Consider the following 27,070-nt stretch of genomic DNA (forward strand, 5'->3'; position numbering starts at 1 on the left):
TATACGCATGCGCAGTAGACTCACACATGTCAAATATAAACTTAACCTCAATAATAAATAAATTATAAAACTCTAATTATTAAGATATATTAATATAGTTTTAAAATGCAAACTGCGGAAGGTTATTTCGATTATTGTATATCAGAAGCGTGTGTTATAGATGAAGATTTTGTGGTAACAGCTAAAAAACTTGAAGAATGTATAATTTAAAAAAAAAAATTCCTTTTTGATTGAGTAGTTATGAATTTTAGGGGGATATCGAACTATTGCAATTAATCAAATATTGCATGAGTCTAATCAAGAGCCAAGGAAGAAAAAGAAAAAGGGGGAGCCTAGAGATAATTTAGATATTGTACCTGTTCCGGTGGATGTAAAAAAGTTTGAGGTAAAGTTAACTAATTTATTAGATAAATCATGTAAGTAAATATAAATAATAAAGGACTAATTTAATTAAGAATTAAATAAATAATTTATAATCAAATTTCGATAGATAACTCAAATTACTAGTGTGCTTATTAAGTTGCATAACTTATAATATTATTTTTATTATTATTAGATATTTTTTATAAATAAATAATAAACAAATAATTCAAAATTACGTCTAATAATAATAAATTATAGCTAATTAACGTTATTTTAAAAGTAGGTATCCAGTTTTTGCTTGATTTTATAAAAATTTTTTGGTTATGTTTACACATGTGTTAAATAATGCATATCATACAAGATAAGTTATTTAGTATTAACGCCCGCCCAAAATGGATTTTTACATTTTTATTATATTATTCCTAATAGCATTCTTAATTTTTAATTATAAAAGGTAGGTATGTCTTACCAAATAATTTGATTTTTATAAGTGAATACAAAATGCATTTCTTTTCAGAATAATACGAAGCTAAAAATTTTGAATAGGCTCACCATATCCTTTTCGAATTCCGATATATTTAATAAAATTGTAAGTATTTCAACAACACATACATGAATAAAAACTAAAAAATTATTTTTATTTAGACAAAATCTCCGAATTATAAACTCTACCACATCATCGCTGTAATACCTTTAACACAAGCAGCATTACATGTAAGAAATTTATGCATAAATCTGTACCTGAGAGCTAAAGGGACATACAGTTGTTCACAAAATTGAATATACAGGGGAATGGAAGATAGATAATTGTGAATATTTCAAATAATTATTAATTTATTTTAAAATTTGTGATATACAGGGTGGTTCAGTTTTTAATCGGGAAACTTTACTAGGACATACCGTCTTTTTCCGAAAATACGCGCTAGGGCTTATTTTCGGGGGAGCGCAAAAATAAAAGTATATTTTATATATTTTTATTTAGGGAGTGCCTCTGCTGCCGGCGCCGCACAGAAGCGAATTAGTTAAAAATGTTGGCCAAAGAGATATTTTTGTCTGATTACTCTAAAATTGGTGGAAATTAAAAAATATCTATACAATTAACAAAAATTAAGTATTTTATGATATATGATATATATTATAGTGAAAGCTGTAATACGCGGACGCTCTAACAACCTAACATTTCTTATAACCGGACAAATACCTTGGACCGAATCCTGAATTTCTCTTTGTTTAGGCACTCTCTTATGCAGACATTTCCGATATCCGGACAAAGCGGATATCGGAAGCGGTAGTGTCCGCTTGTTAGAGCATTCCACTGCATTCCATTCTTTTTCGTCTTTTAACGCGCTGTCGAATAAAAATAAATAATGATAACAAATTTACTCCTATACAGAGTGTTCCGGTGACTCGGGGCATAAAATTAACCTCATATACTAGAGCAAAAATGATGATGATTCGTGAAAAAAATTATTATAAAAGTCTTCAAATGGCCAAGATATGGGCCATCAAAGTTCAGAAATTTTAACACATTTTTCTAAATATTTTCAATACCATTTATGGTAGAGCGTTGAAATTTGGTAGAGGGTAAACAAATATCAAGCAAAATCATTGAACCAATTTAGACTTTGATCGGGCGGCGGCAACCATGCTATACAGGCTGTCCCTAAAATTTGTTTGCTCAGAACTTTTTTGTTCGCTCGTAACCCTACATTTATTTTTGTACTTTTTAATAGAAAATTTATTTTAGAAACTTTTATCACTCTTTGAAAATTTTGATAACATTGACTGTTTTCGAGTTATACGCGAAAATATTAAGCTTCGATTTCAATCGTAACAAACAAAAAAAGGAAACATATTTCGTAAGATCTGAGTTGGCGATGACAATTGAAAAACGAACTGAGCTAATAACCATTATTTGTATAAATTTCTAAGTGCAGATTTAGTTAAATCCAGCGTTACTTTATTTTAGTTGAATAAAAGAATGTAATTTCCAAAACGATAAATTTAATTTTCACGGTAACAACAAACAAGAACATAACAAAAATTCTAACAAAAATATTAACCCTACATTTATTTTTGTACTTTTTAATAGAAAATTTATTTTAGAAACTTTTATCACTCTTTGAAAATTTTGATAACATTGACTGTTTTCGAGTTATACGCGAAAATATTAAGCTTCAATTTCAATGGTAACACTAAAAAAACGAAGTCTTCGAAAAAGTCAAGGTTGGCCATGGCAATTAAAAAAAACAACTTGCTGTCAACTTGCTTATGTCGTTTAAACACAAACGATAGTTCTGTTGTTTAGTTATTATTAATTTTAAGTGTTCAAAATGGAGAGTTACACATTTAATGAACAAACTGACATGATTTTGACATTAGGGCAATGTCAATGCATATTGCAGTTGCAGAGGGCAATTGGCCAGTCTGCGCATTTGGCATATTGCCAAATAATGCAGCACAATATCCAAATTGATGATCAGTTTTTAGAAAAAGTACTTTTTACAGATGAATCCACTTTTTCTAAAGATGGAATCATCACTTTGAGAAATTTGCATAGTTGGGCAGACGAAAATCCAAGATTTAAGAAAACTTGGAAATCACAATGGAGATTTTCTCATTGGGCTGGCATTGTGGGCGATGTAATTATTGGACCCGTTTTCTTACCATCAAGGCTGGATGGACATACATACAGGCGACATTTAGAGAAATTAGATGATTTTTGAGATGATGTTCTTTTAAACACAAGGCAAGCAATGTGATATATGCATGATGGTGCTCCTGCGCATAACACACAGGTTGTCCAAGAATTTCTGAGGGAACGTTTTCCGGGACGGTGGATTGAACGAGGAGTAGGTGCACCCATAAGTTGGCCCCCCGCCGGATCGCCGGATCTTACACCTGTAGATTTTTATTTATGGGAACGCGTTAAATCGCTAGTTTACTGCGTTGAAATAACTTCACTTGATCAACTGAGGTTGCGAATTGTTGATTCATTTGATCAACTTCGAACTGAGATCAATGGTCTCCGCAGAGTGCGCTTTAATTTAAGACGGCGATATCAAGCAGTGTTTTTGAACATCTGCTTTAGTATTTTTTTCTTCTTTTTTATTTATTACTATTTGTTTATACTTTTATTGTTCTTGTTAATATTTTTGTTATGTTCTTGTTTGTTGTTACCGTGAAAATTAAATTTATCGTTTTGGAAATTACATTCTTTTATTCAACTAAAATAAATTAACGCTGGATTTAACTAAATTTGCACTTAGAAATTTATGCAAATAATGGTTATTAGCTCAGTTCGTTTTTCAATTGTCATCGCCAACTCAGATCTTACGGAATATGTTTCCTTTTTTTGTTTGTTACCATTGAAATCAAAGCTTAACGTTTTTGCGTATAACTCGAAAACGGTCAATGTTATCAAAATTTTCAAAGAGTGATAAAAGTTTCTAAAATAAATTTTCTATTGAAAAGTACAAAAATAAACGTAGGGTTACGAGCGAACAAAAAAGTTCTGAGCAAACAAATTTTAGGGACAGCCTGTATAACATGGTTGTCGCCGCCCAATCAAAGTGAAAATTAGTTTAATGATTTTGCTTGATATTTGTTTACCCTGTACCAACAAAACATAAAACAACAATATGAACATTAACACACACACTAAAATTTAATTATAAACCATTATATGTATAGATCAAAAATGATGCGAAAGTGGTGTTTTGTACGTTATTGTCAATAAAGTTATTATTATTATTATTAACAAAAATCAATATTAACAGACTATAAATAACAAATATTAATATTAACATAAACAACAACATTTTATTTTAAATAATATAAACAGCAAAAGTAAGAATGAACATTAGCAGACCATAAACAACAAATCATTAAATGAGAACATATACATTAACATAAACAGAAATATATAATTATAAACATTGTAAACAATATTATAAAAATCAAACACAAAAATCAAAAAGGTTCATCCTCCTCATTGTCAGATGTATCTACTAAAGATTCATCGAAAAACTGTAAAACTTGGTTCGGATATTTTTTTTGTCTTTTTTGCTTCAAGTTTTCTCATGTTAGTGATGAGTGGATCAGATGAGATCAGTAGGTTGTGGAACACATCTTCCATATTTTTTTCTCTGGAAAATTTTCTAGAATTAAATTCTCTATACCTTTTAATGTCTTTATTCCTCGATTCTTGGGCTTCTTCGCCAAGTTTCCCAATAGGTACAAAGAAATATTTCATTATATTGGTACTATGAATTAAAATTTTGTATACAGTGGTTGGCATGTTATACCAAGAGTACAACTTCACAAATTTTTCAGCGGTATTAATACAGTACTTTTGAAACAAATCTATTTTTAAATGGTAACCGCTAGATATAGTTAACAAAATTATTCGGAATCTAGTTATTATCTCTTCGTCAATGCCAGTAATTTTTGATGATGTGGCAGCGTTTTCAAAAAACTGTCGAGCAGTATTGCCATCGTTTGTGCTGTCAAATCCTGGCTTTGGCCTGTCCACTAAAAGCCCCAGTTCTTTATGAACTAATTCTTGAATTCGCTTCTTGTTACTTGCAACTTTTTCTTGGTTTTCTTTACCCCGAGCTTGCCACTGCTGAATATTTAATTTGTAGGAAAGGTGAAGTAAACATTCAAAGAAGCGGATCCAAGCATGTAACGATGACAAATCGAACTGATATCTAGATTCATCTATAACTTTTGTCTTTAGCACTTTATCAATATTATTAAAGTCTTTCGAGGTTAGACCACAAACATAACACCTCTGTGCCGATCGATTTTCGGTAACTGCATTGCATACTTTACCATCTATCATAGTAAAATAGAGATTGTGTTGAATCACTATATTGGAAGTTTCAAAACTTATTTTTGTTGAATGCAAATTTCTAATTTGATTTTCGATGTGTTCCTTTTCCAACACAGAAAGTTCTGTTGTTTCGTGGCTGAATTGTATGCCTACAAAATAGGTCTACAAAATCGGGTAAAGGAAGGTCTGGGATTTTGCCAAATGACTTTAGTTTTTTTTGAGGAAGGATCTCCATTTATTAATTGAATAGGCACCAAAGACGACAAAAACACGTTACCATCCGAAATATTAGTATCAGAAAACTTCTGCGACAATGCTTCGTCTCCAGAAAGTGGACATACTTTTATGTTAGCCAAAGATTTTTTAAACTTTGATGCCCGAGTTGGGGTAGAAAAAACTACTTGCTTCATAACATCTGCTGCATCTAATTTACCTTCCGACCGAAGTTGCATTTGTGCAGCATAAGTGAGTTCTACAACAGAAAAATGAGATCGAAGTTGTTCCGTTTTCCTTCTTTTGGTTCGTTCGCTAGAACTAAGGAAGGATACTAGTGGCCTTCCGCGATCATTTTCTTCCTCTGCTGATGCTGGTTTCTTTAAATCGATAATACCAGAAAATTGTATTTCTGAAGAAAGCCACAACGAATTTTTATTGTAAAATGTTGTTGAATTTCTTGATGATGCTGACCATTTCTGTGTGTACTGTGTTAAAAAGTTTTTTATTTTAGTCTCAGATTCAGCCGATAATTCATTATGATTTAGAGTCAATTTTAGTTTATTTTCTAAACAATCTAACTTTCCCTTAAAATTCTTTGAGTTACAATCTTGCAACCATTTCGCAATCTCACATCTTTTTAGTGAAATGTAATTTTGCTTGGATCCTGTAATAAAATATAATAACCTGGTTGATATATTATAATTTAGACAAAATTTACTTGACATTTGAATCTATAATTAGGAATCACAAAATTGAACATAATACATCAAAAAAGTTTATTGTTGTATTTTTATGAATTCTAGGTGAATTTAATATCTAATATTTTTTGTTCTTACAAATTTATACAGGGTGAAGCCAAAGTAATAGGAAGTATTTTCAGGGGAACGTAGCAAAAGGACAAAATAAAAAATAAACCTCTTCAGCATAATTTAAATATATGAAATAAATAAAAGCGATTTTATTTAATTGTATCTGTCTATTTTTTATATACACGGCTTTTCTCGTAAATTAATTTTAGTATAAGGTGATACTGCCTTATGGTTAAGAGAAAATCTTGCAAATAATAAATTGAATTGACACAATAACAACTTTTAATATTTTACCGAAAACTCAGTGTGTCAATTCATTTTTTTAATTCAATAAATATTTCTTTCTAGAAAATTACTAGCTTTAGGACGCTAACATCTCATACTAAAATTAATTAGTGTTTCATGAAATAAATTGTAATTTTGGTAAGAAACTTTTTTATGGACACCTGTATTATCAATTTTATGGTGAAAAAGTGCCCCTTTATGTTTATTTTCTAACTGCAAATGCACGTCCCAAGCAAACAGCACTTAACAGAATTATGAATTTTTTCCGAACTTTATAAGATTACACTGTTTAATAAAAAAATATTTTAAGGTAAAACCGCAAAATACCGTAAGAATATCTAGCAAAATCTGCAATAGTACGCCTTATACTACAACACGTATACAATATTACTTTTGAACTATGTTAAACAATTTACTTTTTGCCCATCTAAATACAGTAAAACCTCGACTTACGCTATCCCGTCTTACGCGACCCCGTACTTACGCGGTTTTTCTAACGACACCGCGCCGCGCCGTCGGGGCGCGACAAGAAGGCGCGTTAGCCATCTCGCATTTTTTTTTAATTCTTCATCGTGTTTTTCGCTGGTAGTCTTGTGTATTCACCAACACGAAATAAAACGTTTCGATAGAATATTTTAAAACTTTTACAAATGTCCTGTAAAAGAAGCAAAAGTGATTATTCGGCGCCGAATAAAAAAAGAAAAACAGGTCAGTTCTGATCCAGTCCAAGTGGAAAAATTGCAAGTTTAATTCAAGGTTTGGACTCAATTGAAAAAGGTTTGAAAATTTTGGAAAATATAGACCCTAATGAAGAACGAGTTATTACTACAACGCAAGGTATTAAAAAATTATTAGCTTGTTATGAAGAAATTCTTCGAGAAAAAAAAGCATCCCTCATTCGTCAGTCTAGTCTTTTAGATTTTATAAAGCCGTCAGAACCGACGTAATAATATACGTTTTAATATTATTTATGTAACTTATATTTTCATATTGCTTTTATTTTTTCGGGAAAATAAATTTATTAAAATTAGTAGTAGTATTATTAGTATGTACATACATTTTTTTAACAAAATTATGTTTAATTATTAATGTTTATTAATCCTTGATTATATATATATATATATAATCTATATATACAGGTGTCCCGTATCTTCCGCATCAGAGCATTATGCGGTTGTAGGATACATTATTCTGAAGCGATCTTTCTAATAAAATTTTTTCGAAATGTTTATAATAACCGCACGGGAACTGTTTAAACGAACTGTTTTTCATCCAATCAGCAGATCGCAATCAGACTCAGGTAATCGGTGCCACCCTCGGCCGGTCCGCTACGCCTGTATATAGTCTATATATATATATATATGTATTTATCGTATTTCGACTTACGCGATTTTCGACTTACGCGGCTACTGTCAGTCCCACCTATCGCGTAACTACGGGGTATTACTGTATCGTAAAATAATTATTTTCTCAATTTCAACATATGCTATAATCAAACAATATTACAAAAAAACTAATTCCCGAATTTTCGCTTTCTGTATATTATACAATTCTACTTACCACCAGCAATAGGTTCCATGATAAATTTTTGAAATATGTAAAAAAAATGTTAAAGAAAAATTTAATTCAAAATCACAATTTTTATCGATGCTTTATTTACGTGATAACTGTTTACTAAACAATCACTTGATAACTAAAATATTTTAGCGGCGATTGTTACAATAATTATAAAGAAGGTGTTTTAAGGCACCTTGATGTTTACTTAATCAAATAGCAATAATTACATTTTCAATCTTATTCTTTAAATTTTTCCAATTTTGGCCGAGATTTTTAAAAAATTCGCTTGTGTGCGCCGGTTGCCAAATTGGAATTAATTCACCAATCGGTTCTCCACTAATCTGTTGTTTTTCAGTTTTCAGGTCTTCTCTAGTTTCTTCTCGGATATTTTGTTTTTCTTTCTCTTCAGTTATCTGTTCGTTTTTCTTTGTTTGCAGTGTTTCTTCTTGGCTAATATGAAAACTGATAATTTCTTTTGTTTGTTCAGCTGGTATTTGAATTGCTTCCTCAGTAGAAGGATCAGATACAGGTACCTGTGCGTTTTCTTCAATATACTCTATTTCTATTCCTGTGTTTTCGAAGTAAATGTAGTCTTCCTGTGTTTCATTAGTTTTATTATTATATATTTCTTCAATGTTTACAGAAGCATTATTTTTAATGTCTTCCTCTTTTTCAAACTTTTCAGAGAAAATATTGTTTAAAGCAATATCTTTTCCTTCAGACCAGAGCTTAATAACATTTTGAATAAAATCTAATCTTTTGTGAAATATTGGTGTTGACACTTCACTGCATAACTTGGCCATTATTTTCCCTTGGTCATCATCATTTTGAATTTTTGGTGACTAGTCATAGATTTTGGTTTTGTATTGGTTACTTTAACTGTTATCTCCTTGGTATTTGCTGTCTCAACCAATTCAAAATTATTTGACAAATTACTTTCACATTCTTGTAGTATTTGTTATTTGAATACCGTCTTGTCCATCTGTTTAGACATAAGCTTGATTCGAATAATGACAATGATAAAAGTTTTCTGCATTTAAATATATTAGAACATGCATTCACAGTCTAATAGCGTTATTTTTAACAGTCCTTCTGTCGATATAGCCAAAAATGTGTCATCCTCAATATTTTTGAAGTCAGTACATGAATCTGACAATTCAAGCTGTTTTTCAACTTTTTCATATGCAAATGTCGTCAAAAGTTCGCAATATAACGCTTTCACAGATCGAGTGTTAAACGGGTTTGCCAGACGCTTGTTTAACATTTGTGAGATTTTGACGTCTTGTCCAGCACCGAAGCTGTTTATGTAAACAAACAAGTGCTTGATAAAATCTTCTAGAGGACTATATCGGCTTATTACGCTTTTTAAATTAGAGTTTAAGTTCTCCAACCGATTGTTTGTAGTATTTGATAGGCATAAATTTTGGAAAGACAGATATTTTACCCATTGATCAGTAATAGGGGCCCAGTTTGTTTCATAATAATCTTTTACAATTTCAGGTACATTGTCTATCATTTCTTTGTAAATTGTGTCATATTCATGCTCTGATTTAGCATAAGTTAATTTTTGTAGAAACAATTTGCTCTTTTGGACTTCGCTGGTTGTAATATTCATTTTTTTAGCAGAAATCTCTCTATTAAATATTTGAAATACATGAAATAGGCAAATCATGAACTTTGCGTTTGGAAAATATTTCGCAAAAACTTTTCTCTCTGTCCTATCCTTGTCTGACATTACAACTTGAACTTTGTTCCAAGTGGGATTATATTTTTTGAAACTTTCTATAAAGAAATTCAAGGCTTCTTCATCCTCATCAACTAGTAGGCATACTGCTACAATTTCACTCAAACCGTTTCCATTCTCCACCATCATTATATAAGTTGCTGTTCTTAAATCCACCAAGTAATATGTCCCATCCACAAACAGTATCTCAGAGAAAGCTTCAAAATATTTCTTCATCCTCTCGTCTTGAAAATATAATCCTTTAAAGACTAAATTTTCATTAACCCATACTTCAATACTGCTACATTTGTAGGTATTTTTCAACAAGTCAACACATTCTGCAAAACTCTTTTTTTCAATCCGTCTAGTTAAGTTAGTCAAGTCTTTTAAAGTGATTTTGCATCCTGTTTGTTGGTGAATCTGGTCTAATACAATTTTTTTGTTGGCACCTGCTTTTAAACATTCTTTAGCCTGTTCTTTAACAGTTTTTGGCAATTTTAGTCTTTGATGAGAACGAGAAGCAAAATAGGACTTGGATGTTTGATGATTATGTTTTTCATTCAATTCAACTACTTTAAGTGTCTTTTGAGACGGACTTAAACGTAGGAAAATCGTAGCTTCACAGTCCTGTTTTAAAGTTGTGCACTTTCTTGATGAATGGTCATTTTTTGATTTGAAAGGTCTCCTTTTACACACGCTAATCGTATGTAATAGTATTTAAGGCTCTCATTTATTTTGTCGACGGTGACAGGAAATCTTCTTTTTTGATTTGCTATTGTTCTAGCATCTCGAATCCAGTATTTGTTAGAAACACTCTTTTTATATATCTTTAAAGCCTCTTCCAACTCTTCATACGACGAATATTCGTCACCGACTTTCATTTTTTAGCATTGTTAACTAAATAACCAAACCGTGACCTTTGAGGTTTTGTTTTTTTTTTAGTGTTTGTTTACTGTTACTGAAACCCAGCCCTTTGCACATTACAATTTAGTCGCCGGTTGCCATTTTGAGTGCCGGCGCCGGCAGCCGCTGTTTTAAATCTCGGCTGCCGGCAGGCCGGCAGTATACCTACCGCCGCCGGTTCCCAATAGTGATATTTTTAGGAGCCGGCGCCGGCAGCGGAGGCAATCCCTTTTATTTAATATTTATTTTACACAGAATACAGAAATTTAACTTTATTCAATTACAGTCATGTTATCTTCTTCTGGAACATCGTCATAAATAAAATTCTGAATTAAATTCTGATTTTCTTCCAAATCCATTTCCTGTTGAATCATTGGTCCGAATCTCTCATGTCTTGCGATATAGGTATCGTTAAATGAATACTTCTTGTCTAAGTAGCCTGTTCGTAGTGCATTGGAAACATCATTATCAGTTATTTTGTCCCATGAATTTTTTACCCAATTCACAACTTCTTGTAAGCTTGGTTTTACAAAATTACCTCGATGATTTCTCACCATTCTGTTTTCAATATATTCATTGATTTCCATCCGCAAATGATCCTTGAATGGCTTGTTTATTGCAATGTCAAGTGTCTGGAGGTAACCAGTCATTCCTGCCGGAATCATTATTTGATCAATCTTCCTCTCAGCAAGAAAGTTTTTCATGTCTTTAGCGCGGTGAGTACTGGCTGAATCCCAAACTAGTATATCTTTATTCTGACCCCTCAACAGTGGTGGCAGTATAAAATCAACCCACTTTCTTATAACTTCTTGGGCGCAGCAGGCTTTTTCACTTTCAATGACATAAATTCCTGAAACACGTTGAATCTGGTAATTTTTACCTTTAGTGATTAAAAATGGCGATACTTTCTTGCCATCTAGACGAATCGCCAAAATACAGGTAACACGTACACTATCGTAACCGGTGGAAGGAATGTAAATTGACGAAGAAGCCTTGTGGTGAACTGTCGTTTGAGCTCCTTGGCCTAGGAATACCGTGGTCTCATTCATAGCAATCATGTTGGAGAGTTGGTATTTCGAAAAATCGATGCCATCAACAAAAAGCTTAAACGCAAGTGCACGCTTAACAACTTTATTGTCTTCCAGCTTAAACAATGTTGTTGATCTCCTTAGAGACAGTTAATATCGTTTAAGGAAGTTGTCCAACCAGTGTGACGATGCTTTAAATTCTTCTGTGGATATATCAAATTCAATAGCTGTTTCAAGGACAATTTTTTGAATATCAGCCCTGCGCACAACCAAAGCCATTGCTCTCCTGCCTGCAATCCATTCCCAGATGCAATCTTCCAACTCAGAAAATAACGACTGCCGACCTGATCCAACTCTGCGTTTTTTCTCATTTCCTTGGTCCACCAGTTGACACAGCTAATCGTAGTCTGCACGCCATTTACGAACCATATGGAGATCCAGCATCTTCTCTTTAGAGAATGCTACAAGATTTACTCCCCTGGAGTCTTCCACGATTCCCTTTTTGTACTCGACGGATGTCTTGTACTCATTTTAACTGGGGTTAAAAATTATTCACTTTATTTTTAAATAAAATTACGTATGAGGAAATAATCAGACTTACAAGACTGAAATTGTTCCGTACTGTTCCGTAGTGTGAACAGCGTGGACCTTCGATGTTGCGTACAAGTGCATTGTGCCTCTCTGTCAGGGTTTTTACTTATATACCGCTCGAGGAAATCCCTTATTTTGTACTTTAAAGCACATTCAATATATCGTGTGTTTTAGAAGAAAAATTGTACAATTGGTTTCTTAAAGAAAGAGAAAAGAATTCACGAAAGGAAAGCTAAACATATTATTACTTATACTTAATAAATCAACAGCATTTTTTAACGTATTCTTTTTGTCACATTATTTTAACTAGGGCTTATTTTCGGAGGATGTCTTATTTTACAAAAAGTTCCGAAAATCACGATAAGGCTTATTTTCGGAAAAACACGGTAGTACTAGCCAAAATAACACAAGTTTTTTATATAAACATAGGGTCGCAACACCTTTGTTTTCGAGCTATGAGCTGTCAAAGTTGAATCAAAAATTTACATATTATCTTTTATTTCGGGTATAAGTAAACCATAGAATTTGAAATTTAGTATGTATGTACTACTGGTTAATACCATCTTATTTATAAATAAGATTAAAACAAATAATCAAAAAACACAATAATAGTAAATATCAAATTTTTTCATGTAATAAAGCCACCTCGCTTTTAGAATATATAAATGAAAGTAACATAAAATTTAATTTTAAGTACGTTTTGGTATTCCCGTTTTTAATAAATGGTAATCATTAAGTTCTAGCCACAGCTAATACATGTACGAAGATATTTTCATATTATAACAACCAAAATAACAATAGACGATAAGCCAACAAATATTTCAAAAAATTTTTAAAAATTGCCAGATTTAATGAAGATGAATGGAGAATGACAATACCAATATAATTTTCATTCATGTGTTTTATATATTATATATATGTTTTCCATATAACATAGCGAATTTCACCTATTTTTATTAGGGGTTGACACTCCTTCTTGTGTAGCACTCTAATTTTAACGAAAATCAACTTAGCGATGTCGAATTTTTATCCTCACCAAATTTCAACTCACGGATAGGGGGGAATTTTATTTTTTTTTCACCCAACATAGCGAAATTCACCAATTTTTATTAGGGGTTAACACCCCTTCATGTGTAGCACTCTAATTTTAACGAAAATCAACTTAGGGATGTCAAAGCTATATTCACACCAAATTTCAACCCTGCAACTCACTAAGGGGATGGTTTTATTTCTTTTTAAAGTCGAGACGTTTTTACCCTATTTTATTAGCAGTTTCAAAATTTATTCTGGATTTCTGGATTAAAAAGCAGGTAGTAACCTTCGTAACATACATTTAACACAATATGATCATATTTTCCATCTTCAATCCGTTTCCCTATGCGTTTTAATCTTAGCGACGGATTTGCAACCGTGGTGGAATTGACAAAATCCATCGCTGAAAAGTCGTCGCTAACTTCACTCCAATATTAATTTATTAATCATCTATGAAATTCTGGGGACTCTTTAGTGTAAGGTAAATTCCTAAAGTAAACTTGATATTCTTCAGAACCCACTTAAGAAGGGTTAAAAGATTTTCATATTTGGCTTTACGTATAGATTTTCTAGAATGTCTTAATTGGGGCAAATTTGTCGGTATGTTTGAAGACATGATAATCTGGGGAAAATGCAGAGGCTGTAGGAAATTTATATCATGAACGATATAACATTGCGATATAATCTACAAATTAGCGGTCAATTCGAAAAGAAAAGATCGCAAACTTATACAACGAATGAAGACGAGGAATTTGAAGAAGTAGTAGTTTTAGGGGCATCGGAAAATAATCCACAGATATCAACGCGGCAATATAACCACGGGAATTTCAAGAACCAAAGCTAGCCGGATTGTGAAAAAATTCAGATTTAAGCCATACATAACCAGCAAAGTCCATTACCTCAGATCAGCAGATATTGAAAGGCGCATGAATTTTTGACAATGGTTCTTGGGAAAATGTGACGAAGCATGCAATTTTTCTTTAAATTGTATTTGGACTTGAAATTGTATTTGCTGGTATTTTCAACCGCTACCCATTTAACCCGTTTAATTGTAGAACAGAGGAATCAAGGAAGGTTTGGTTTTAGCGTATGGACAGGGATTTTTAGAGCCCGAATTATCGGTCCATTTATTTATGATGATTTCCTCACCTCCGGAAAATATTTGAACATATTAAGGCAACAAATCGAACCTGTTGTTGATGATTTACGATTGAAAGATGTTATTATTTATTACATTAATCTGCTTGCTGTTTCTGAATTTATGTTTTAATTCAATGTAACTAGTGGTGGAACGAATATCCGGCAACTATCCGGTAATTTTTTAAAATCCGGCCGGATACCGGATCAGTTACCAAATTAAAAACCTATTACTTCGTACTCCACCATTCACAGGAATTAGTATCTCGTTTAGGTGTTGGACACTGTAGATAATAATCAAGTTCAACCCCAATAACACTTTTTCATTGAATACAACTTTATTTATATCAGGTTTGTCATTAGCAAGCTCATTGTAACAATCCTAATACGATATATAAAATCTCTTGTTGCAGTTTTATCTAGTTTTTTTCTCTTCGCTTATAATTCATCATCACATTCATTACTAAGAGAACTGTTGCTGTTATCACTTTCGATTATTAATTAAAGTATCTTCTTTTTAATGCAACAAGGCGTTTTGAAAAATTGCTTTTAGTTTTTGAGAAATAAATTTTTGAAATTATTGACAATTTTTTCGAATTTTGCAATTTTCGCCGATTAAGTTTTAAAAATTCGTATAAAATCCATTTCTCAATATTTGCAGTTTTGATCAAATTTTCGATGTTGCAATTTTCATCGATAATTTTCAAAATTCGCTATAAAATTAATTTCTTGAAGGATCCTTGTGGAAATATCACCAATTATTAATTAAAGTATCCTCTTTTTAGAATCTCAATCTCAATCAGCATCAAATAAGTTCATTTTGTATCTTGGATCAAAATAAGTCTTATCAGCTTTCTTATTAATTTGATTTTTATTCAAATATCGTAATAATGTGGCAATGTAGGGTATCACTTCAGAAATGCACTACAATTATAACCATAATGGCCGTATAGATATGCCGGATATCCGGTATGCAGCTTTTCGCAAAATCACTATCCGTTCCATCACTAGTTGTAACCAACTATCTTGATTCTACTTATAAATATAATCTCGTTTTTGTTTTATTTCCAAAGCCTACTTTTTCAAAATCTGTACATTTAAGTTTTAAAGTTGTATATTTCAAAGAAAACTTGAACGAAATATCAAGTGTGCTATACTTTTGTGCTTTATTTTTTGCTCTCGTCGAATTTGCAAAAATATACAGGATGTTTCATTTAAAAAAATCATTTTTATGTCAATAACTACTAAAATATTGCTTTGAGGGAACGCTAACTTATTCCATCGAATTCTTCATAAAAAGTTGCTTTAGAAACTAAATCTTCACAGAAAGGAAGATTTATCAATAAGAAAAAAGTTATGACGACTTATCGAAAATGCACTTTTTTGATCGATATGCAGTTTTCGCCATTAAGTTTCTTATAAAAATCGAGCCTCAGACAGTGATATCATTTTTCCTCTATCTCTTATAGAAAAAGGAGTTTTAAAAGTGTTTAAAAGTGTCCCTTTAAAACTTTCCCTTTAAAAGTGTCCAATTTGGCCCACCTGGTACATTACAATCATCATCATATTTCGGTTTTGTCTGGCACAGTTGTCAGTCCAAAGTGTTAATGTTTCCATTCTTTGATTCCTTGGGATTTCTATAAGTAGCCATTTAAAAAACAGGAAGCCATTTCATTACCACCTCTTCCAGCTTTGGTTTCATCCCACATCATACACCAAATGTTTTTAGTACAAGGATGATGTATTACAGGGTTAGCTCTCCGAATTGGTCAAAAAGGGAGTAGGAAGGCACTTTAGAAAATCGGCTATTACCACTTGTAAATTTTCATTACTTTCTATAGCACATTTCTTGTCTTTACTTTTCATTTGATATCTATTATTTGCATCATCTAAATGTAAATTATAGAAATGGCTTGTTTCTTTCTTCTGCGCTAAGATCAGCCTTCTTAGGTGATACATACATTTTTGAAATATTTAAGCCAGCTCCAAGATACTTCTTAGCAGACCTTTCTCGAAAATAATGACTTTCATACGTAGGGTAGCTGTCAATGTGCTTAGTGATGTTTACTTTTCTACCTCTTTGATCAGGTACTGACATATTACATGTAGACTTCTTTTTCAGAGCGTTATAAACAAATTTTCCTGATCGATAAAGTATTTATAAAAAATAATTTACAGACTCTGATGTTTTTCTTTTCAATGAAGAAATTATGTAGATATTGGTCTACGTCGTTTTACATCTTTAGTAAACACGCAAGAATCAACTGCCTCTTACACACCTAAGAAAGAATTTTTTTCCAAAAATCATTATGAATCTGTTGGCGTTAATTTTCAGATATTAACGAACGGCACTTATATGTACAGGTCGAACCACATGGACTTTTTGGCTTTTTATTTAGTATGAGTTTGTTTGTAGTAGACAAATATAATTCACTTCGTTATCTCATAACTTTTCGTATATTTTTGTTACCATTATCTTCATACCTCATTCGTTTTTTACACTTTAATTTAGGTTTTGTGGTTAAATCACTTTCTATATCTGAGTAAGATGAGGAATATGACACTAATTTGACAAACGTTGCTTCATCATTAATTTTCATGATTATCAGAGTAAAATTTGATGTCTAGATTAATTTTGGACTTACTACTAAAAACGTAAGGACTTATTTCTTTATAATCGAAACATTTTTCCTCGTAATAAGGTTTTTTAAAATAACGTTACTAAAAATAAAATAATGGGTTTTAGAGCATTCTTATTTAAGCATTACTGCATTTTTGTTAAAAGTGAACTTACACCCCTTTAGCTCTCAGGTACAGAAATATTAACAAAAATTGATTATTTTCTTTTATAGTACACCTGTAGTTCTCTAGAAGCAGATATAATTTCAATTGACCTTGAGAATAAAATCCCATACAGGCTAACGAGAGGCGTTTATTTTCAACTGGTTGAAAAAAATATTCATTTTGAAATATTATACTCTCCAACCATTGAAGACCATACAAGCCGAATAAATATGATTCACATTTCACATTTGTATCACAGCCTTGGAAAATCTAAAAATATTATTACAAGTAGTGGAGCTACTAAAAGAATCTTATTACGACCACCGCTAGATGTTAGAAATTTGTATCCTTTTTGTTCACTTTTAATAACCATACATCAATAATTTATGATTTACATTAATTTAAATTTAAAAATTTAAGAAAATTTTCAAAACGTCAAAAATAATAAATGTAAAATACGAATCTTTCTTATTCTTTGATAATCAGAAATCAATTTTTTTTTCTTAAAACAGTTTTAGAGGCTTTATTTTTGGTTTAAACGAGGAACAAGCTAATAATTCAATTTTGTGTAATGGAAGAATTGTGTATCTTAATAGTGGTGAGATTAATTTATTTCTTTTCGCTTTTTATCAATAATGTTATGTTTTTTTTTTGTAGTGGGTCGAAAACGCGGAAAAACTTTTATGCTGGTGGAAAATACTGCTGAGAAGACCAATTGTGAAAAAATAAAAGATATCGAAGAAATGGAGGTTGATGGGCCAGTTTTAAAAAAGCACAAAAAATAAATTTAAAAAATATATTTGTTACGTATTTTGGAAACGATTTTACTTAAAAACTATTATAAATAAATCGGATTTATTTTTTAAATTTGATCTCTTGCGTTATTTTTTTATTTATTAAATAATATTTTATAGTCTAGAATATATTTCGGGGAATAATCTACTGCAATTCTCAAAATCTCTTCTTCGCGCGCTAGGATAACATACTGTCAGCAATAAATATAAAGTAAATATGTATATCAACACAATATTTAAAGTATTTAATACTAAATGGTAAAGTAAAATTAATTTCCATGGTAGAAAAAGGAGAAAACGAAAAGAAAGCCATAATGGAATAATTTAAAATAGGGGATTTTAAACATTTAGGTTAAAGTTTTAGGAAAACGTGACCACATGTTTGTTAATAAACGAAGAAAGCCTAAAGCACTGAATATGACAAGCCTAAAGCTTGTATCCCTACCTACATATGACAAAAATGTTACTCTTCAAATAAGTTTATGAAGATGCACATTTGTTTACAATTTATTTATAAAGAAAGCATTTTAAATTTAATTAGTATTCAAGAATTCAATAAGGTGAACGCAAGTGAAATAACGGGTTTTTTTAAGCCCGATAGAACTTTAAATTGAAAAAAGTAACACAAAAAATTAAATGTTAAACCAAAACATTTTTTTGATCGAAAAATCTATTCATGGCATTTAACATTTAAAAATTATTTTAAGCATATGGGCACCGCGGCTGTTCTTGACGAAGCGCATTCTGGAAGTCCAATTTTGGCTCACTTTTTCGTGCATTGCTGGCTCGCATGTCACGAATAACATGAACAATGTTGGCCTCCAATGTGTCAATTGTTGCTGGTTTATCAGCATAAACCAAGGAATTAATCGAGAGGTGTCAAATCGCACCACCTTGGAGGCCAATTGGCATATGCATTTCTCGAAATCAACTTATCGCCAAATTTTGATTAGTAAGTCGATGGTTGCGGTCGCTGTATGACACGTAGCGCCGTCCTGTTGAAACCACAGCTTGCCCGGATCAATATCATCCATATTTTCAAACAAAAAATCATTGATCATGGTGAGGTAACGATCTCCATTGACCGTAACGCGAGCTCCGACTTTATTTTTGAAGAAATAAGGTCCAATGATGTCACCAGCGTGCAAACCACACTAAACGGTGCATTTTTCTGGATGTAAGGGAGTCTGTAGGGTGTGTTGTGGATTGGTTTCACTCCATATGCGGCCCTTTAAGCCAAAAATGAGCCTCATCGCTGAACACAATTTTGCGATAAAACATCGAATTTGTTTCCAACTGCTCTAGAGTCCAAACGGCGAAAGAACGACGCGTATGATGGTCTCGTGGTTTTAATTCTTGCACCAGCTGGATCTTAAACGGGTGTAGGCCAAGATGTTTGGGCAAAATTTTTCACGTAGTGGACGGAGAGAGCCCTAATTCCTGCGACCGACGACGAATCGATAAATTTGAATCTTCTTCCACGCATTCGTTTGCAGCGGCGATATTTTCTTCAGCACGCACATTTCTTCGACGTGTTGATTTTATTGCATCATTTAGAGAGTATGTGGTATGAAATCTATCCACAGTTCGACGGACGGCTTGCCCAGATGGACGATTATGTGCGCCATACAAATCACGAAGTCGTCTATAAGTTATGCGAATTGATGACTAATTTTCAAAGTAAATCTGTATAATTTGGTAGCGTTGTTCAAGCGTCAATCTGTTCATGATGATTTTCCAGAGAATACTGATCATAAATATCAAAAAGTGAGCGCAGTATCACAGTTCGTTTGACAGTTAACCCTTTCGTAAGTTCTATCTAGCTTAAAAAAAACACCCTCTACAACATAACATATTTTTTTAAAATATTTAAGTAGTATTATAAATATTTTATAATAAATAATATTAAAAAATTATAACGCGGGATCATTAAAAATATTTTTCTTCTCCAGTTCGATGTATCAAACGGCTATCGTTTCCATATTAAGTTCTATTCTTATTATTATGTTTAACCGCATATTACGTTTAACGGTTTGCCAAATTTATTTTTTTTGTATATTTAGTGTTTGATTTTTACTAATAGAAGTACGTAATAAGACTACAACGCATAAATCTGGAATTAATAATTTTAATTTTCTTGTAATCTATAATTATTCGAGGGGACCGTGGAAGATCAGTAGTTGTCCTGAATTGCCTCCTCGCGTTTGTGCAAGAATAGTATGTAAACTTTGATTTTCTTTTCTGTTTTTGTAAGTATCTGTTATGTTTTTTTTTTCCTTTTCTTGCACAATAAACGATTTATTTATTTATTTATATTTATTTATTTGGTCGTTATGTAAGCTCTGCAATTCGAATTAGTCTTTTTTGCATGGAAATATGGAATGCTATAGTTTTTATTACACCATTTAATTGTACGTAAAAAAATAGGTTAATTTTGATAAACGTTATTGGCACGATTATTCTTCAGATGATGTCAACTAGATTGTCATTTGTTGTATCGGAGTATCTTATACAGGCTGGTCAAAAATTGAATTACTGTTTCTCCATTTTCAATGGCGAGAAAGTAGAAAATTTTAAATGGAACGCCCCATATTTTTTTAGCCTATCAGAAAGGGAATTTAATTCTTTACAAATTATTTATAAACAAGTTTGTCTCATATTGAGAAATTTATTACAATATGCACGGAATGCAGGTTTTTTTATTAGAAAGCAATGGAATTTTGACAGTTTTTGGTCCATGTTTGTATTATTGTTGTCATTAGTTACATTTGGCGACCAGTGTAAGTCAATGCACATCGTGGCAGATTATTCCAAGGACGATATTTCAAATGTATTTTGTATTGATGGCGAATGTATAAACTTTTGGACAAGACGTATCGAACACTTAATGAGAGATGCCTAACAAACCTAATACCCATCACGAAGAAAAAATTCCAAAAAATTGATAAAGATTTTCTTAGCTATGGACATACCTATCGAGACCAAAAGAAACCATTATTTCCACCAGTGATGAAGACAACGAAATAAATATTTTATCGTATTTTATTGCCTTTCCAAATTCAATTTAGTAACAAATTTATATGATAAATTTATATTTTTTATCCAAATCTAATTTTTGTCATTAATTTTTTGTTTTTATTGTTTCATTTATTTGATCTTCTGTTTGTTATTTTTGGTAAATAAAAGCTAGTAAACTAAAAGATCAATCGTAGTTAATAGTAGAAATATCATAAATTTTCCAATATGAGAGAAACTATAATAAATACTATTTTTAGGTGACTTTCTTTCCATTTTATGTGTTAAACAAAAAATTTTGACAACGAACTCCATGAGACATCACGTTTCTAAACTATTTTAATCCTCTTCAATCATACTTAATAAATATCATCTATATAGTTTAACAATAGAAATAAACAAGGAATTACCAAATGAATCAAGTTAAAGTATATTTTTGTAACAAATTGACGTAACTCTCCTGAAGATGCTATGTAAATATAGCGAAACCGGTTGAGAAAACAATAAATAAAATCCATTAAAGTGCAAAAAACGAAGTTTTAATTTATAATAAATAAGTATAGGAATGTTTATAGATAATTTGATTTTTGTTTTCGTCTTTCTAGCGGTTGAATATGGAGCAACGGTAATTCAATTCTGGACCATCCAGTACAGTGTTGCCACACAGAGGAAGCTGTAGTACCGTACTTGAAAACGAAATTTACCGTATTTTATGTAAAAATACCGTACTTGTACTAAAAATAGTAGTGATACAAAATTAATTCTATAAAATGAACTGTGCAAACAAATAGGTAAAAATTTATTTTAAGTATAACAAAATAACTAACAGTTTTTTACCATTTTGTTGAATCCACGTTTCTACATAGGTATTGAGTGGCACATCTTCTAACAAAGTTGGTAAATTATTTTGGAGAAAATACAAATAGCATACGAAAGTATAAATTTTTTAAATAACGTGTTTTTTCCAAAAAACAGGCAGTAATATAGTCAGTTTTATAAAAATGAAAAGAAAAATGGCAACTGTTGTATCATTTTGGAATTTTGGCTAAATAGGCCATCTTTTAAAATTACTTGCCAAGTATTACTCCTTTTTTTTAGAAATGGTGTGTCAAACTTAGTGAACGTAAGTCAGGGCTGGATTAACCAGTAGGCGCATGAGACGCCTACAGGGGCCCGGTTCTGGTTTGATATTGCATAGGCATATAATATAAATATTTGTACATAACTAGGCAGAATACTATTAATGAAATCCTTGCATCTAGCAACGTGCTTTCCTTTGGTTACAGATGCTGAGGCCCGGGATGCTTTAACTTACTCCAAGTCCACTAGTGTCGGAGCAAATAGTATTGGACTCAGATTCCTCTTACCCATTCTGGATATAGTTATTACACCCCTAACACATATTTTCAACTGTACTTTTGAACAGTCTATATTTCCGTCAATCTGGCGAATCGCTATGTTATTCCTATCCCAAAAATTAAATCTCCGTCTCATGTTGGTGACTTTCGACCCATTTCTATTCTATCTACATTGTTAAAAACTATTGAACATTTAGCTTATTTGCAGATCAGATATATCTTGAGGAATTTAATCTGATTAACAAGTTCCAGTCTGATTTTCGTGAAGGGTATGGTACTACTACAGCACTGATTAAGATCACCGATGATATTAGATCTGCGCGTGATAACCGTTGTGTTACCTTGCTAGTGTTACTTGATTTTAGTAAGGCCTTTGATTCTGTGGACCATGCCCTCCTGTTAACTAGGCTTTCTGCTATTGGTTTTACCTCTTCTGGTGTATCTTCCTACCTTTCCTATCAGTCTTTACGTGTCCGCGTGGAATCTGTACTCTCTTCTCCTGTTGACATCAAATGTGGAGTTCCCCAGGGCAGTGTGCTGGGTCGTTTGCTCTTCTCAATTTTCATAAATAGTATTAGTGATGGTATCTCGTGTAACTATCATTTGTATGCAGATGACCTTCAACTTTATATTTCGTCAACTGTTAACAACCTCCCAGATGCATTGTTGCATGTTAACAACGATCACTCTACGTGCTTGACTGGTCTAAACGTCATGGGCTTAACCTGAATCCAGGTAAAACGCACGCCATTGCATTTGGCAATTTAATTCCTTAACTACCCTTCAACTGAGGCTTGGCGACACCGTCATTCCGTTTTCTTATACGGTCAAAAATCTTGATGTGGTAATGGATTTGACGATGTCTTGGTGCCCACAAGTTCAGGGAGTCTGTAAGAGGGTTTACTTCTGTTCCATACTTTGAAAAAACTTCGCTGCTACCTTCCTCCTGTTGTACGTCGTAAACTTTGTTATTCTCTTATTTTCCCACACATTGATTATGCCGATGCTGCGTATACCGATTTGTCCGCAGCCCTTCGGGGTAAATTGGAAAGACTTCAGAACAATTGTATACGATACATTTTTGGTTTAGGAAAGTTTCAGCAAATTACTCCATGTCGTAACAACCTACAGATGATGACTTGCCAGAGTCATAGATCATTTCGTATGCTTACTCTGTTGTACAAAATTGTCCATACCCGCACTCCTACTTATTTGTCCGATGCCTTTCACCTTTTAGCATCACATGACTTGCCCACTCGATCAAGGTCGGACTCTACACTCATGTTTTCAGTCCATAGTACTGAAATCTACCACAGATCTTCTATAGTGCAGTCGATTGAGTTGTGGAGCGATTTGCCTGCCGTCGTTCGCAATGCAACTAGTTTCATAAGTTTTAAAAATGCCTTAAGGCGCCATCTGCTATCTCTTCAACTATCTTCTTCTTGACCTATACGTGTTTGTTTTCTTCTCTAGTCTGCCTTTCATCTATCTTTTACTGCATTTTTTTTGTGTCTATTTTCTTCCTTGTAGTAACTGACTGACGATAACTCAAATATGCTCATTTGCTCAGTCCTATTAGCACATCGTTTAGTATTACTTCTTTGGTAGCCGTAATTATTTATTTAAAATTACATGTACACTGTTACCAGTTGTGTATTATATGTTAAGAATGTATATATTTATGTAAATAACTGTTTTTAAGACAATAAACATTATTATTATTATTATACATAATACTTAAATGGTAATATTAGCCTTTTTTTGGGGCCCAAAAATATTGAGTATTATCACTTAACTAATACACATGGAATTTTTTTCTTGTTTTTATTTGGCGTAAAATTTAAAGAACAGATTCAATTAAAGAAAATTTTATGAAAATAATAATTTCAAAGATAATAATTACCGAAATGTTTTACATGCTAACTGTTACATGTTAATACTTACATTATATGATGTATATTACATATATGATTATACATGTTAAAATCAAAATGGTTGAACTACGTCTAAGACTTACATATCGGAGTTAATAGTTTAAAAAGTTTATCAAGACCTCGATTTATACAATATTCGATATAATTATATTTGAAATTGTTATTTTCATAAAATTTGACGAAGTCTCTGAAGATGCCGCTTTAGGCGAAACTAGTAAGACAAATTAAATTATGCATTAAACCAGTTAAAATACAGTGAATTCGTTGTAAAATTTACGCTTGATGGTACTGGTAGAATTGATAAAATTGACTTCATATTATTTTTATTTCTCGCGCGGTACCTCCTTGACTTTGAGTTTCGGGACACCGGTATATGGTCATAAACGGAATATTATAAAATTTAAACACAGAATTAGAATCGACATGAATAGACATGAATACACAAGAATATTATACGACAATATAACCAACGAAAATATTGTGGTTTTTGTTTTTGCCGCATCTAACGCCATCCTGCGTACAGCATGTATTTTCTTAAATTAAATTACAGATTTCTAAATTACTGCACATTTTTGTACGGTATTGACCTTTGGACCGTACACCGTACATTACTTACATATGGCAACACTGATCCGGTATAAGATCAGATACCTAGACACAGCGTGTTCTGTGCTAAAGCCGTTCGGAATACGGGGAATCCCCGTCACGTAGCACGTGCATCGGTATTCTAACGTAGGTACGATAAACGAGAATCGGTCTCTTTGCAGTCTGTTGCTCAATTCAAAATTCGTTCGCATTTGATTTTCGTTTATACATAGTTGATAGCTTTTCGATCCTGAATAATATCTAAATTACGTTTTAAACGACAAATTTGTTGAGTGTTAAAGTGGCCAGTGTTTTTTTATAAATCTAAGAGATATTAAGGTAAATATATATTTTTTTATGTAGTTAAAATTGGTTTTAAATTTAAATTCTATTCTACTAAGAGGGAACATTAATAAAAACGTTAATTTCTTTATTATGAGGATATTGAAGTGAAATTTGTAAATGATGTACTTCTTGAAGAATATCATATATTTATTCATATGTTTATTGTAGACGCAGAAAATAGAAAAAATCCCATATCTAGAGCGATTGAAGAACACGACATCGGTCTTCTTAAGTTTAGTGAAGAATCGGGAAAGGCAATTGTAACTGATGCGTTGAGAATAGAAATGATAAATCTCGGTTCTAATTATTTTCAAAACAGCGAGGGTCCTTTTTTGCCCACTAACAACCGTTCTATGAACAAAACTTGGTTAAAAAAAAATTTGGAAATGTTCTTGGTGAGCAAGTGATGCGTTCATGGTTAGTTTATTCACCTTCCAAAAAGTCTGCCTTTTTGTATTTGCTGTCTTCTTTTTTCCCGGTTCGATAACCAATCTAGTTTGGAGCAAAGCGGATTTAAGCAATGGAAAGCACTTGAGAGAATGAGTGTTCATGAAAATTCCAAAAATTATCGACAATGCTTTACTTAGTGGAAAGAAATTTACTTAACAACGGAGGCATAATTGATGCAGAACTTCAAGAGCAAATTCAAAGAGAAAGTCAGAAGTGGTGTGATATTTTGAAAAGACTTTTACACTGCATCAAATACCTTGCGATACAAAACCTGGCTTTGCGAGGCCACAGAGAGACACTTCAGTCAGATTTTAATACAGGAAATTTACTTGATTTGTTGAAACTACTTTCTAATTTTGACCCTATCGTAAAAGAACACATAAGATTTGCGGAGAGCCATCCTGGATCCACTTCATATCTTTCACCGAAAATACAGAACGAGTTTATTCACATCATGGCATCTACTGTTCGTGATAGTTTGCTAGAAAGAATACGTAAAGCAAAGTATTATGGGCTAATGTTTGACTGAGGTAGTAAGATATGTTAATGTAAATTTTGAGAAAAAAACTGTTCAGATTAAAGAATCATTTCTCGGTTTTATACCAATAAGCGATAAGGACGCTGCAAGCTTGGTTCAAGAAATATTGAAGCAGTTAGAGAAAGACAATATGAATTTACAAGATTGTAGGTCACAGTGCTATGATAATGCTGCTGTTATGGCTGGACACAAGACTGGTGTACATCAAAGAATCAGGAAAAAAAACAACATGGCAATATTTGTGAATTGTGATAATCATTTTCACAATTCGTCAATTGGTAGGCGTCCATGCAGCCAAAGAAGAAGTAATAATGGTAACTTTTTTCGGAACCATCGATGCACTTTATGTTTTCTTCTCTCGTTCAACCCAGTGTTGGGAAAAGCGTTCAAAAGAGGTTGCAGGACCCTAAAATGAACTTTCATGAAGCAGCTTTAGATTTAAAAGCTCTCCAAAATTATTTTCATGATGAAAGACAAGTGTTAGTTAGTAACTCACTGAAAGGAGGAATTCGAATTTGCAATGAATGGAACATTGAATTTGAAAATTGTCAAAGAAAAAAGAAAAGAATGGATGGCGAAACATCGAGAGATGCTGGTTTATCAGCTAAAGAAGAAATGGAAAGAGTTATGAAAGGGACTGTCGACCGTCTATTCAATGAATTAAAAAGTAGAAGCGTTCGTTTACAAAAAATTGATGAAAAATTTGGATTTCTTCTTGATATGGAAGGGTTGTGTTTTAAAGCCGAAACAAGCTACTTGAAAGAGCGTTGTGAAACATTTGGAGAA

The 27,070-nt window shown here is 32.2% G+C and overlaps 1 protein-coding gene and 1 long non-coding RNA gene across 3 annotated transcripts; both read left to right on the forward strand.

Moving 5' to 3' along the window:
* The first annotated feature begins 10 nt into the window (after positions 1-10).
* LOC111419697 (ribonuclease P protein subunit Rpp30) lies at positions 11-18,137 on the forward strand. 2 transcript variants are annotated; one of them, XM_071196467.1, is made up of 7 exons: positions 11-199; positions 252-385; positions 881-952; positions 1,009-1,077; positions 17,334-17,608; positions 17,778-17,863; positions 17,923-18,137. In XM_071196467.1, exons 1-7 carry the CDS (start codon positions 106-108, stop codon positions 18,048-18,050), a joined length of 858 nt encoding a protein of 285 aa, XP_071052568.1. In that variant the 5' UTR covers positions 11-105; the 3' UTR covers positions 18,051-18,137. The 2 variants fall into 2 exon arrangements, with proteins under 2 accessions (XP_071052568.1, XP_071052569.1); XM_071196468.1 differs by having other exon boundaries at positions 13-199; positions 17,784-17,863.
* On the forward strand, positions 1,085-7,540 carry LOC139429965 (uncharacterized). The gene is made up of 2 exons (XR_011640562.1): positions 1,085-1,172; positions 6,265-7,540. It is a non-coding gene; the product is annotated as an uncharacterized lncRNA (long non-coding RNA).
* Positions 18,138-27,070: the final 8,933 nt, after the last annotated feature.

The sequence above is a fragment of the Onthophagus taurus genome, chromosome 6, assembly GCF_036711975.1.
Source record: "Onthophagus taurus isolate NC chromosome 6, IU_Otau_3.0, whole genome shotgun sequence".
NCBI lineage: Eukaryota > Metazoa > Arthropoda > Insecta > Coleoptera > Scarabaeidae > Onthophagus > Onthophagus taurus.

Excerpts from the sequence above, each read along its gene's own strand:
- LOC111419697 (XM_071196467.1), top strand. The coding sequence starts at position 106 with ATGCAAACTGCGGAAGGTTATTTCGATTATTGTATATCAGAAGCGTGT. Across the intron at positions 386-880 it reads TGGATGTAAAAAAGTTTGAG|AATAATACGAAGCTAAAAAT; the intron begins GTAAAGTTAACT and ends ATTTCTTTTCAG. Across the intron at positions 953-1,008 it reads CCGATATATTTAATAAAATT|ACAAAATCTCCGAATTATAA; the intron begins GTAAGTATTTCA and ends ATTTTTATTTAG.